Here is a 14,224-nt window from a genome sequence, read left to right as displayed (position 1 = left end):
CATAGCTACCACTATCATCTACCATGACTGCCACTACCATGGCTGCCCCTTACTGGCCGCCCCTACCATGGCCGCCCCTACCAATGGCCGCCCCAAACACCACTACATGGCTACCATATGATAGTAGGCTATTTTAATAATAAATAGTGATAGCCATGATAGTGATAGCCATGGTAGTGGTAGCTGTTAGAATGTCAGGTATGTGATGTGTAGAACGGACGATCAATTCTCCAGAACCTCTCCGGGGCCAGGTTCTAAATATAGTACAAAATTAGGTAGCTGGAAAACATGGTGGCTGGGATGCGCGGGGGCCATATTTCGATGGTAGGCATGGTAGTGGAGTCATGGTAGTGGCAGTCAGGTAGATGATAGGGAGCCATGGTTGGCCAGAATGATGATCAGAATAGCTACTTATACTTCTAAATATAGAAATCCCAGTCGGGATATCCCATACATATACCATTCCATGGTATGATACCACAGATATACCATACCGTGGGATATACCGCCAAGATCCCATACCATACCAGGTATGGGATCATGCAAATCTCAATAACCCGTACCATGCCAGAGTATGGTATGGCAGGTCAATATCCCATACCATACCATACCTTTCCGGCCAGTAACTATATCTTTTCGATTAGTATAAGAATATAACGAATTAGACTCGAAGATAGATCTTCTTATAAGAACGTTCTTTTTATTATCGATATAGATAAAGTTAAATAATATTAACGTCGATATAGCGTATTTATAAGTCTATCTAATAAGTATAATTATTATAAATAAGATAAGAAAGGCTATAACGTAAGTATCGTTGAAGAGAGCCTTAGAGAAAAACGCGATTCTTAATCTAATTCTTAAAAAGATTCTAAAGTCGTTACTTTCTTATCTATATAGAATATTTAATATATATATAATAAATAACTACTACTTAGAGTACTTTAGAATATTAATAATAATTATTCTTCTAAAGTCGAATAAGAACTATTCGATTTTTAAAGGATATCGATTAATAGCTTTACTTAATATTATAGAAAAGGTAATAAAATTTATTCTTACTAGAAGAATAGTATATCTTGCGAAAATATATAGACTTCTACTAGTTATATATATAAGAGGCCGTAGATTGCGATTATATAAATATAATATTTACTATCTTCTAGAAAGAATATATTAGATCTAAAACTCTAATAAAGTAATTACGATATTATTACTAGACATTTTAGATATATATAATAAAGTCTCTTATTCTCGACTACTTTATAATCTTCGAAAGCGAAAAATTAATATAAGAGTAGTTAATTAGATAGAATCGTTCTTATTTAATAGAATAATAATATTAAAAATAAGCGAATACTTTATATTAAAGACTTCTATAGTAATTAAAATTTCTTAAGAATTATCGTTATCGCTTATACTTTATCTCTTCTATAATTTAGATCTTATTAATAAATATAATAATCGCGTCGACTTAGAAACGATAGTTATCGACTTTATAGATGATATAGATCTTTTAATAATAGAAGACTCTATCGAGGAAAATTATAACGCTTTTTATAAAATCTATAACGAAGTTTATATAAAGTAGGCGTTACGATATAAATTGAAGTTTAATCTTAATAAATATTAATTACTATATTTTAATAGAAAATAGAGATTTAGCTTAGATTATTTTCTATAATTTAATAAGAGATAATATATTAAGGCGAGACGCTTTATTCGCTATCTAGAAGTCGAAATTTTAATTTTAAACTTCTATAAAGTTATTATAATAAGAAGATTTAATCTAAAACTATTAAAAGTATTAATATATTAGCGAGAATTATTAAATTAATATAAGATAATAATTATAAGAGTATAAGATAGCTCTATTAGATGATAATTATTCTATAAATAACGTATTACTACTTAATATAATATTAGCCCGAAGATATTATTAATTATAATAAAACTTATCTCTTATCGTTATAAAGGATTTAATCTTAGATAGAGAGAAAGATAATTAAAGTATTTAAGGCTATATTTATTTTAGTATTCGATATAAAAGCGTATTTTCTATTAGTTAAATAATAGCTAGATAAGATTATCTCGAAAGCTATTTTATAAATCGCTACTAGTTTAATATATAGCGAGATTATTAAGTTATAATTCGAGTAATAAAAGTTTAAAAGAAAATCTAAAAAGAATAGGAAATTAAGTTTACTAAAGCGATATATTAATAGATTTAAAGAATAATATAGCGATATTAATAAGATTAAGAAATTACGCTCTTTTAGCGTCGCTTTTAATTAAGAGTCTTTTAAAATAATAATTTATAAGACTAAAAAAGCCGCTAAAGAATTAATTAAAAGATCGATTAATAAAAGTTATATAATAATATATATAGACAATAGCGAGATTAATAAAAAGATGAGAGTTTTAGCTATATTATTAGATATTAATTCTACTTTTAATATCTATTTAGACTTAAGCGACTAATATATAATATACTTAACGAAATTATATAATATTCTTTAAGCTTTAATTATAATAGTTATATATTAAATAAGGTTATAACTTAGTAAAATTATAGTAAATACGAATAATTAAGTATTAATTTAAACTATCGAAGACTCGAGTAAGTATTTAAGATAGATCTATATAATATAAGTAGTATAGATTATTAATTCGCTAAGATATCTCGAGATAGTAATAGAATTATATTAGATTTCGATATATATTAATATCGATAATAATAAATAGATAAATAGAGAGACGAAGAAGATTACTAATTAGCGAGAGCGAGTAATTTATAATAAAAGAGTAGAGGTAAATATTAATAAAATAGCTTAATTATTAATTATATAAATAAGAATAATATTAATAATTAAGATAGCTATTAGAGATTACGTAATAGAATAATAAATTATCGAATAGATTAATAAGAAGCGAGGTGGTATTCTTAGAAGAATCTAATTAACATCGTTAAAATAAATATAACTTTTATATTTAAGAGTTAAGCGCGCTAAGATATCGCTAATAACGTAAATAAGAATTAAGAAAATAGGTCTTAAGGCCTTTCTTTATAATCGATAGATATCGAATATAGAGAATAAAGAATATAAGTATAAAGCGAAGTAGACGACTTAATATATTCTTTATAAATATAGATTATTTAATAAGAAGCGAGGAATATAATAAGCTAAAGAAAGAAGGAAGATAAAAGAGAGGGTTATTACTTATAAGAATATGCTAATAAAGTTACACTACGCCTCTATAACGACGGACTTTATAAGAAGTATTAAACTTATTAAATAATATTAAGCCCTTAATAAAGATTAATAATAAGAATTTACTAGAGTAGGCGGTTAAAAAGAAGAATACGATTAAGATAAAAGGGTCTTAGCGATATAGAATATACCTCTTTTTAAGAATTAAGGATAGTAAGATATAGAATTATAACGATAACTTATATAGTCTTATTTATTTAAGATTATATGATTGGCCGAAAGGATTAGATAGATTACGTAACTCGCATAGTCGGCTACTAGGGTAAGACTTCAGGGTAGTATGATGTAATCAATCAATCAATCAATCAAGATCGAATATTACTCCTACACCACCAATAACGTACAGTAATACTAAGCTATCCTCCAGGCTCCATGGAACGAAGTAGTCTCTAAGAGCTGGGCTTGAAGACACAGCAGCCAAGCGTTAGTTGAAGTCAGCCACTGCTCAGACGCAGGTCCCTAAGGCAATCAATATGAAAGCGATCCAGCTGCCACCTCGGGTTCGCCTAATGCTAGAATATACCCGCACACTGCTGTATGAGGGCAGCGGATGGTCCTCCGATACTTGTTGACTCCTGAGAGTATGCTGACCTAGGCCGATTGGCAAAGCCACAGTGACCTGCGTAAATGGTAAGCTGCTTTCTTAAAACTTCTACAATAGACGAGGTCTGTCCAAAAACGCATGCCATTCCTCGACGAGACACCCGTGCCGCCATTGTCTGTCGCTACCCATCTTGCGTGAATCCTGCCATTGGCCCCAAGGATTGATTGATCAGGGGTACATCAATGCCAAGTGAACGCCTTCATGCATCCTGCTGGCTTACATTTCCAAAAACGGAACGCTTACATTTCCTCATCCGCTGTAGATATCTTCAGCCTCGTCCCAATGCACAGAACAAGTCACGGGTTATCAACAGCATCTCCTTCTAGTCCCAGCCTCTTCTTAAAACCCGCGCTCTCCCCCCAAATCTTCCCTAAATCTTCCTTTTTCAATTTTGTTCTAGCTCGCGCTTCCTCGTTGCTATACAGCTGGGAATTGAAGAAAAACATGCGTTTTCTATTGCCCATTGCGCTGTTTTCGTCGTGCGCGTCCACTCTTGTCCTACCCCCTTTCATTACACCTGCGCCGCAAGTTGCTAAACGCAAGGCTGCCGAGAACATTTGCGGCTACTACTCGCTCGGTGGTCTAAGTATGCTCCTGGGCGCCCTCTTCGTCCAATCGCAAGGCTGAGAGGTACAAAGTCAGCACTATCTCCTGTCCCGTCGGCACACCATGCATGGTGGCAACAGACTCGTCACCTGCTGTAGGGTACTGTTCTGGTATTGATAATGACCCCGTCACGACAATATACGGATACGGGTATTGGCCTTCTGAGGAAGGATGTGGCCCTGGAGCAGCGTGTTGGTAAGCCCTACAAAATGCTGGTTTTAAAGCTGAACGTATGGACTAATGGAAAAGTCCATCTGCGACACCTGACGTTGGGCAATATCTTTTTAACGCTGGTGAAACTGTCTTTCTTGGCTGTGGCCTCCTACCTTTCACCTACACCGCCTTCTTCTCAGCGGAGGCCGGGTTTGCGAGCCCGTCGACGCCTGCTGCGGCTCAAACTCCAGCTTCTGCTACCGCTACAACCACATCGCTGCCTCATTCAACCACCGATCTTCTGGCGGGCGTCACTACCCGCCCCGTTTCAGATACCTCCACAACCCCAGTGGCACCACTTCCATCGCAAACAGCCACATCATCAACCTTCTCAAGTACAACAACGAGAACAGTAGTGATCGTTGGGGCGGTTGTTGCTCTGGTCGGTGGTCTAGTGTTCCTGTGGTTTCTATTCATGGCCTGGAAAATCCACCAGGCGCACAAGTACCCGAAGCAACAATATAGGCCCCTTTCGTGTCAGGGCTCGACCGCCTCGCCCCAACCAGGGGCTCCTGTCAACAAGAGCGGGCTGAGTAAGTGGGCAAAGATTGCTACGGTCATCAGTCCAATATTTGCTATCGTTGGGTTGGCTGTGGCAATATACTTTGGACTCAAGCAGCAGAAATGACGGGCAAATTGTATGAATCGACATGGTGTTGGTGGGCGTATTATTCCCTTGCCTTTTGGTTAACTCTAATGTCATGGTATTGCGAGATGTGCTTTGTACAACACAGTGTACGCCTGATGTATGACAATAGGAACATAGAACAATTGTGCCACCTACTTTCAAATCTCACAGAAACACTTCGACGAACACCCTTCTAAACGCTAGCTCTCACCAACCTCCGTCATATCCATCACCCTCGCACCCCTCGTCCCATTCCTTAACGCCGCCAACCCTCCCTCCTCCGATCCCTCCCCCAACGGCGGCCCCAACAACGCCGCAACGTTCCCGTGCAGCCCGATCCTCGCGAACCCGGCCGTGCCGTACTTCTTCAAGCAACCAAAGTAGATCCCGTTCAGATCCCCCTGCGCCCCCTCGAGCGAGAACGTCTCCGACGCCGTGGCCGGCACGCCCGGCCCGTACAGGTCCATGCTCAGGTGGCACGTCCGCCCCGTCGCGGCGTCCGTCTGGACGAACACCACGGGCAGCCGGTGCGCGCCCGTCGCGTATTCGGACCAGATCTCTCGCTTCCTGTAGTCGGGCAGGGTCCGGAGGCCCGTGAGCAGGCGCGCGCAGACGACGAGGGTGAAGCCGCCCGGCTGGCGCCGGCAGACGGGCTGGCCGATTATGGGGGCTCCGGTTAGGGTCGTGTTGGTGAGGGTGGGAGGGGGTGGGAGGGTGAGGGGGAGGGAGGGTGGGGTCAGGATGAGGAGGGTGAGGGAGAGGGTGAGGGAGGGGAGGGGGAGATGCATGGTTGTTGATTTCTTCCTTTGGAGAAGCAGAGATGGGGATTGAAGGAAGAAAGAAGTAAAGAAAGGTGGAATGCTTCGAGTAGAGGTTTGTTCCATCGGTGTTCGGGAAAATTGGATGCGCAACAACCGCACTTGCGCTTTTTTTAACGAGAGGATACTTCCGTTTCCGTTTCCGTTTCCGAATGCGCTCGCTAAACTGTCGCATAGCTCTTTCGAGCGCGAACAAAGTGCGATGAAATATCGCGATCGTACAGCCATATGGGAGAAAGCTGCCGAAGTGTATAGCTTTTGGTCTATGAAGGAAGGCGCGCCGTGCTGTTTTTTGGGGGAACGGGGGGATTCTGATGCGTCATGCGAAGCCCTTCCCTGAAAAGACGGAGAAATCCGGCGTGAATGAGTATCCTTTGCTGGCAATGGCATCAACATACGCCAGCGAGTGATCTCCCAACCTAGTGCGCGATTTTAGGATTGCAATCATGCAAACTGCCGCAAAAAGGAGATGCACAGCCGTCGTCGTCGCGTTACATACTCATCTTCTCCTCAGTCAGACATCTCCTCGCCTTGTCTCAACTCGTCGCGCCGCTCACAAGGAGAGAACTAATGCCCAGAGTCCTTCTCAGTATACTTACCTGTTCCGCAAAGTGCATGTCAACCTCGATGAAGCCACACTTACGTCCTCACTCCGAAAAACCCACCATCAGCGAGAGACTGAACGCTGAAAATATGTACCGCGCGGTATTCGACTTGTGCTCCGCCGAACCGGATGTAAAAACTAAGTTCCCGGCGATCGCTATGTCGATCTCCGTTGGGTGCGTGCCAATTTCGTGCGTGAGGTCGGTGATGGCGTCGCTGGCAGCAGGTATAGTCTCCCCAAGCTCATCGCCTGAAATTGTGATCCCAACGTTGGGGTTGCTTTTGGCCATGAAGCTCAATCCTGGCATACTACCATTGAAGCTTCCTAACGCCAGGGAGACCATGGCATGGACATGGACCAGCAGATACGACACTGCGTGGCGTCTAGGGTCATTGAAGGTCCGCACTGCGCTGAGTTCTGGATTGGTCGCCTTGAAGAGCATTGCGATTTAGGAGTGCGTTTTTGCAGAATTATCGAGGTTGATGGGAGTTGGGTTTCTAACGGTAGCTGCATGCATAAGCGTCAAGTGTATTGAGAAGAGTAGAAGGAAGAGGCAAAACAAACGAGGCTTGCATCATAAGGTTTATATAGTAACAGATTATGGCAAATGGAAGGCATTGATCTAAACCAAATCGGCGTTTGATTTCGCCATTCTTTTGGGGATATCTCAGCACAAGCGATTAGCTATGCGACAGGGGATTCGTGTTAAAAGAGATAAGACGATTCATTCCAAGTGAGAGTATTTCGTGCAACATGGATTTAAGACGATGGCATGGCGAATTGATATAGAGAACCTCATCACTGATGTCATGCTAGTAGAGAAGAAATACGGCCGTACTCGTATGTTAGGATCGGGCATCGTGCGACCAGACAATGTGTACATCTTGTCCGCCGCTAGTGGGTACGCTGGATTTCTTCCAAGCTTGACTGCGTTGATGACCGATAAGAAAGGATTTTGGACTTCCGCCAATGCTTGAGATTCTAGCTTTAAGCGCGATAAGCGCTGCCGCCGGGCTTTTCACTGAGTTTTCAGGGATTCCGCCCCACTGAGTGTCAATCCAGATTAGGCTGGACACTTGAGACGAGGTTTAGAAGGTACAGTAACATTTGCACTGGGCAGATGCCGACCTGGGCAGAAATGGAGGACAATACCACGACTAGCTGCTTGTCTATTACGATGGCTCTCCACTTTCAGATCATGGGTCTTTCCACCGACCGCGTGGCGCTTTTTCTATCACTCGCTATCGCTGGGCATAAGGACATCGTTCAGCGTTCCTCTTCACGTACTTGGCCGACCTATACTTTCGTATACGCGCAAATGATTATTAGTATGCTTCAATTCACTGCCCAATCTACTTTGCCCTCTGCTACCCTCACCCTGAGCTCTGCGTCCACCAAAATGGCGGCCTCTTTGCCACGCTTGACGGGCTCGTATGTTACGTCAAGAACATAGACCACCAACCCTTCCAAGCTCCTCTACGCCATAACTGACAAGACCTGCCCTCCTTCCTGAGTCTCCTTCGGTTGCTTTGGCCTGCCTCATTTGATTCCAGAATGCGTTGACTGAGAAGGTGGCGTGAGGGGAAGGTGCAACCTGTCACAGACGAACGGTGAGACAGGCTCTATAGACTGACACCGGTTCCATTCAGGGCCACATTCTTGAAACTACAATTGAAACCTGCATTAGCCGTTCCGCTTTTTCTGCTCGCGAATTCCGGTATAAATATGATTTCAAGAAGAAGGTAATGAGCTTACGGTGGAATCGAATGGAAGCCGAGGCAGAGTTTAAATTAGGAACGATTCTGCCATCGAGGCAATATAGCGACAACGGCTCAACGGCAAAGGCACTGCATCATTTAACTCAGAGCCCATCATACACGCGGCTATTCAACTGAGCCTCAACGGATCTCTTGAAAACGAGCTCTGGGCTTGGTCAAGGTTCATCAAACTTCCCCAAAGATTTTCAAGCCCAGGGTTATCTGACTGAAAGGCTACGCTGTAAGTCCGATCATTTGGCCCTTCTTCACCTTTTGTCAAACGCGTTGATGCTTATATATCACATGACCTGCAAACACTTATTCTGCCTAAGCTTGCTCGCCTCATTAATTATTCACTTTCATATTCACGTTCGCCTTAACTTCAAATCCACGCCTAGATTCACAGTGAAAACTCAACCATGTTCTTCATTTGCATCGACACTCTCCTGACGCTCCGGTCGGTCCTGGACCGAGTCCCTCCAAATAGTTGTTCCCGCTAGACTCTTGATCGACGCGTCTGTAAAGCAAACAATGGCAGGATCGAACACAATCGTTTTGAGTAGTCGCCTAATTGAGCTCCGATGGGGAGACCAATCCTACTGTGAGTCTCTAATCTAAATCCGTCTCTCATGTTCTCACAGCCTCTATAAGACCACCGAAGGCGCGGACGTGACTACAGTCTACGGGGATATGACCAGAAAGGTGCACAGCTTCGCTCTTCAGCTTGGGTCAAAAGTCTTGGGTACCATGTGCAATGGGCCTTTCCAGGCATGGTTGCGTTTATGTCAAAAATCAGGTATGTGATGTGTAGGTTGCATCAATTATTCTATCTCCGGACCCCCCTGGGCCAGTATTTGTATCCGATGCAAGTTAGATGGTTGTTCTTACAGGTGGCTTATTTCAACAGTTTAAGCTCCCAAATGACAGCGCAACTAAGGCTTTGGACGGGAAGGGATTACCAAGCGTATCGAGCTCAAGGATAATGACCCGTTCCTAGTTTGGCGAATCATACAACACCTCTACACCTACAACTACTCTGCAAGCCAGTCAAACTTTGCAGCAGGCACAGAAACCTCCTTTATCTCTGAGCTCCACACTCATGTCCAAATGTATGCATTGGGCTACCAGTACGACATCAAGAACCTTGAGAAAGAGGCTTTGAAGAGGTTCGAACCAGCCATGAAGGGCAAAGAAGGAAAAGGCGACGAGTTCACAGCTGTACTCGGGGTCGCAAGTACCACATACGCGACTACTCCAGATAGTGATCGCGGCCTTCGCGATGTCGTCGTAGCCTTTGGGGCGAAGCACATGGAGGATATAAAAGACCTGCTGGAGGGAGACAATCACGGCTCAGATTCCGAAGTACACGATTCAAGTAGCCAGCATGGCTGATAAAAACACTCTAGAAAAGAAGAAGGTTTACACAAAGATCTGCCAGCGTGTCCGTTGCCCAAACATGGACAAGTGGAAGTATAACCGAGTTCGCTGCGAGTGCGGAATTTACCAGCATTTGACACCAGACGAGATGGTGAATGCATCTTTATAGGCGGTTGAAAGTGTAAAATGTTAGGATCTAGTGTGAGGTCTTGACATGCCCCCTGACACTTCAAGCTCATCTAAAGTCGACCAGATTTCACTTGCTCCTCAAGAAGATGTGCGAGATGCTTATCATTTGTGAATCAAACCCCCGCACAAACAGATATGGCAGCCAGCTAGACTCTGTGAGCTTCCCTGATAGCGGATATGGCCCGGCTTCCGACCATCGCAAGTCGCCACCCAAAGATAACGTACTACGCGATGGAGCACTATGGCTTCCCGTCTCGCAGTCTCGTGCCATTGAACCTTTTTCTTGGAAGATGGTCGGGCAAAACAGGATTCTGTCTATCTCACAATTCATCAAAGCGTGAAACCTTGAAAGTTGCCCCCGGGCTCTAAAGCCACGATGCGTAGGGTGTGGGCGCTTGTTTCGATCCTCCCACAATGCCTCAGCGCTCCAACCGCAAGACCGGTCTTGCTTGCGGTGTCGTTACCAGCCGCCAACAGGACTGTGAACCAACACATCGTTATTTCTGTGCTGTCATCCGATCCGGCATCAAACCCCTCACCGACGCTATCCTCACTACCCAGCAACTCTATTGCTCTTGAATTGTCAAATGCAAACTACTCACTGTCTCTTCCCGAGAATTCTACAGTCAGCCTCCACTTCCATGTTCCTGACACACTGATCAATTTGACGTTCACATTTCCTGGCCGCCCACTCAGCTTTATAACCATGGTTGAGGCCGTGAAACTCGCCATCGATGAGATTGCGACGAATGTGGGTCTCCGTCCGACAGAGTCTATCACGCACGGCTTTTTCCGGCAGCGTCGCGATAAGTTGGAGATTAATATTCACCAGTATGGTGCAAAGCAAGTAACTTGGTCTTTGTTGGAGCAGCTTCTCTTGGGTATACAGTACTTCATGTCACAACTCGGGACGCTGTGCGAAATGCGGTTTCAGATTGACGTTCAGAGTAAGGGCAGGGTAGGCCACGGATCGCTGTGGTATACAGGTCTTCAAAGCAATGATGTTGTAAAACGAGCTGTCAACGAGACTTCCGAGCAGCTACCGATGTTGAGCATCTCGAAGCCGGCGCTGACCAACTGGAATGGTTCCATGCTCTCACATATCCCGGACGAGAGAAGCATTGTCTTCTCGTACCATTTCTTCGGCCCAACCATTCCCGAATCCACAATATCCATGTGCTTGAGACTCGCACGACAGAGCATACGTACTAACGTCCAACTTCATCCACACGATGGTCTCCCTGACGGCTTGTTCCAGTATCGTGCGTGCGGCGGCGATGTCTCAATCGGTATCAAGGCCTATGCCGACAACGCCATCTCTTGGCTCCTCCTGGACCAAATCCTCCATGACATCAGCCGCGATTTGATCGGTGCGCATCATCTGTTGGCGTGTGAGTTTGAATTCGAAATCTATCCCTTCGAGCGACCACACGGCCACGGGTCCTTGCAGTATGATCCCACAACCATCCTTCCTGCAATCCCGTCCCATATCGCGGCCTCTGCTGTCAAAAGGACTTTCCCTCAGCTTCGCTACGCGAACGCCACTTTGAACAGCCCGCCGCACGCGAGGACCTCCCTGCCGAACCCGACCCACACCTGGGCTGTGGTTCTCCCCGTCCCTGGCACCCCCATCACTCTCCTCGTCAACAGCCTCGGAAACCCCCTCCCCCTCTGGGACGTCGCCAGCACCCTCAGCGGCGCCCGTAACGAAGTTCTCAGCGCTCACGGCACTTACGCGAACCTTCCGATCAACAACGGCCGTTTCCAGTACAGTCATGCAGGCTCCAGCGTCTGGGTGCGGGTCGTCGCGAAATCCGAGCAGATTGTTACGTGGCAAGACTTGAACGATGTGTTGAAGGGGCTTTTTGAGTTTCTGTGCACGGGGAAGAAGGCGAGGAGTAGGTGGTTGCTGTTTGAGATTTTCAGGGATGGGAGGGGCATCGTGGGGGATGGATTGGTGTCTGGGCATAGGCCGGGAGTGGGTGTGAGTGATGCGGGATGAGGTGGTGGTGCTCTTACGGTCAAGAAGTAATTCAAAAACATGTTTTCACCGTTTTGGATCTCGTGTATGAATTTGGCAGGTCGCATGGTTGAGGAGAAGACATAATCATGGAGAGTTGAAACGGGATCGATCCTCGAAACATCGATAAGTTCACACGGACGAGCAGACTCTCCCACGGTGTAATGCTTACTTCTTATTCGTGAATGACCGTTTTCTGAAAAACGCAGCTGCAAATCGGTGTAAGGATGAATATAGGAACCCAATACCTCAGGCTGTAACTTTTTGGGGGGGGGGGGGTAATTGGCCTGTAAAAACGTAGTAGCCGACTTTAACAGTCATTATAGCGAGGATCAATTCGGCATGGACTTGCTTCTCTCCACCACCGGTCTATGTGCGAATTAAGCAGAGTCTATACATGCTATAAAGCAACTACGCTCATGCCATCATTTCTTAGTATCGATCTCATCATCTTCCTTGCTCGGCTTCTCGAATCGCTTTCTCAAGGTCGTAATCATTCTCCCGAACCAATAGAAGTTCAAGACGCTCAGCGTCGTATTGCTGACGACATACGCCACCGCGAGCCAAGGCGGTACCGGCAAGCCTCCAGGCGTCTCGAAGGCAGTCCAGATGTCCTGATACATCCTAACGCTCTGATAGGTGCCCCAGACCAAGCGACTAGCCCCGAAAGTCGTGACGAGCGCGATCCCATTGACGAGCTGTGCCGTGGATCCAGTCATGCCGAGCTTATCCATGAACCAGTGAACATTGAGAAAAGGCGTGGACAACTCATAGAGGATGAAGTTCAGGCCGTAATAGTTGCAAAACGGCCGCTGGGCGCCAGTCAGCCTCACCCCTCCTCGCTTCCCACCCTCCGACCAGTTTCAGCACTCACGAATCCCAACAACGACACCGCCAACGCGCTCCCCGCATGCATCAGCGCCCCCGGCCCGTGCACGTCCAGGTCCGCCGCGCTGGTTGCCACATCCCACAGGAAGTACCCGGCCGCGAACCCCTGGACCATACCGCTCGCGCCCGTGTAGCCCCAGACCCTCTCCCGGGGTCCCATCGCCCAGCGCTCCCGGTCGAAGTGGATCACGGCCAGCGCGGCCGCGTTCACGCAGCTTGACTGGAGGAGCGAAACGACGCGGGCGTTCCAGTTGACCCGGGTGCGCGGGTCGAGGCCGGGGTAGGTTCCGGGGCAGAGGCGGCGCGAGGCGAGGGGCAAGAGGTAGCCGTCCAGGAAGGCGTAGATGGTGAAGGCGGGCAGGATCTCGTGGGCGTGCAGGGGGAGGGTGCGGAGGGAGAGTGTCCGCGCTAAGGGGTTGGTGAACTGGATGAGGGAGCGGGGAGCCGGGATGGGGTCCCGCATCGTTGCGCCGGTGAGGGGGGTGTGGTCAAGGGATCATCGTCTGGGTCTTCATGGTTGGAAGGGAGAATGCTTCGATCGGCACTGTTGAGATTCGATGCAAGCATTCAGGCGAGTTGGATGTTTTTGCGGTTCCCTGCATGCAACTGCTCGTCATTGACTTTAGATCAAGCGCTAAGATAACGCTGCTTCGGAAGATAAGATAAGGTAGCTTCTCCGTCCCTGCATGATTGAATCGATCATTCAGCCATGTCGATCTTATCCCGACCTCCAACGAGATCGATGGATCTTTCACCGCTTGCTCGGGCCGCATCTACATTACATTTATCCGAGAAGAGTCTTGCGAAATTCAATGCATTGAATGTGTATTTTGTGACGTGAACAGGAAGTTTTATCCCGGCATTGTTAGCGAATTACGCTGGCTTCGCAAACGGCAATTCCGAGAATAACGTGGGCCCATAAAGAACCGCTTTTACCGTCGAGAAGGGGAGCTAATCCATATCTATGCCACGTCAACTCCTGATTGACTGTTTGCTTGCGCAGTGTTTGCCGGTATTGAGAGGAGCAGGCCCATAAACATCGGCCGTCTCGCTCTTTCTTACCTTGAATGGACGTATACTTGAAGCGCCGGAGCGGACTTCACGTCCGTTCAAAGGCTAATAGTTCTCAAATGTGTCCATTTTGATCTTAGTATAAGGGGTTGAAGGGTTTTGGCGACAATTTGGCTTAGAAATATATAGAAGGGCAGCTTTCGTCGGGATCACCTGCCCACATTCACCATCTGCTTT

The 14,224-nt window shown here is 45.6% G+C and overlaps 6 protein-coding genes across 6 annotated transcripts; 3 read left to right on the top strand and 3 right to left on the bottom strand.

The window, feature by feature from the left end:
- Window positions 1–4,549: 4,549 nt before the first annotated feature.
- Window positions 4,550–5,323, top strand: HO173_009740 (uncharacterized protein; the record flags this gene model as incomplete). The annotated part of the gene is made up of 2 exons (XM_037311628.1): window positions 4,550–4,677; window positions 4,732–5,323. The coding sequence occupies 2 exons, from the start codon at window positions 4,550–4,552 to the stop codon at window positions 5,321–5,323; spliced, it is 720 nt and encodes a 239-aa protein (XP_037161334.1).
- Window positions 5,324–5,523: 200 nt separating this feature from the next.
- Window positions 5,524–6,111, bottom strand: HO173_009739 (uncharacterized protein; the record flags this gene model as incomplete). The annotated part of the gene is made up of 1 exon (XM_037311627.1): window positions 5,524–6,111. One exon carries the CDS (start codon window positions 6,109–6,111, stop codon window positions 5,524–5,526), a length of 588 nt encoding a protein of 195 aa, XP_037161333.1.
- Window positions 6,112–6,788: 677 nt separating this feature from the next.
- HO173_009738 (uncharacterized protein) lies at window positions 6,789–7,187 on the bottom strand (the record flags this gene model as incomplete). Its single annotated transcript, XM_037311626.1, has 1 exon — window positions 6,789–7,187. The coding sequence occupies one exon, from the start codon at window positions 7,185–7,187 to the stop codon at window positions 6,789–6,791; it is 399 nt and encodes a 132-aa protein (XP_037161332.1).
- A 2,422-nt stretch (window positions 7,188–9,609) lies between these two features.
- Window positions 9,610–9,894, top strand: HO173_009737 (uncharacterized protein; the record flags this gene model as incomplete). Its single annotated transcript, XM_037311625.1, has 1 exon — window positions 9,610–9,894. The coding sequence occupies one exon, from the start codon at window positions 9,610–9,612 to the stop codon at window positions 9,892–9,894; it is 285 nt and encodes a 94-aa protein (XP_037161331.1).
- A 550-nt stretch (window positions 9,895–10,444) lies between these two features.
- Window positions 10,445–12,070, top strand: HO173_009736 (uncharacterized protein; the record flags this gene model as incomplete). Its single annotated transcript, XM_037311624.1, has 1 exon — window positions 10,445–12,070. The coding sequence occupies one exon, from the start codon at window positions 10,445–10,447 to the stop codon at window positions 12,068–12,070; it is 1,626 nt and encodes a 541-aa protein (XP_037161330.1).
- A 443-nt stretch (window positions 12,071–12,513) lies between these two features.
- HO173_009735 (uncharacterized protein) lies at window positions 12,514–13,439 on the bottom strand (the record flags this gene model as incomplete). The annotated part of the gene is made up of 2 exons (XM_037311623.1): window positions 12,514–12,900; window positions 12,963–13,439. 2 exons carry the CDS (start codon window positions 13,437–13,439, stop codon window positions 12,514–12,516), a joined length of 864 nt encoding a protein of 287 aa, XP_037161329.1.
- Window positions 13,440–14,224: the final 785 nt, after the last annotated feature.

The sequence above is a fragment of the Letharia columbiana genome (genome assembly GCF_014066305.1).
Source record: "Letharia columbiana isolate WasteWater2 chromosome Unknown Sc0000043_s0, whole genome shotgun sequence".
NCBI classification, from domain to species: Eukaryota; Fungi; Ascomycota; class Lecanoromycetes; order Lecanorales; family Parmeliaceae; genus Letharia; species Letharia columbiana.
Note: the sequence above shows the minus strand (reverse complement) of the source record. Positions and strands in the feature narration are given on the sequence as shown.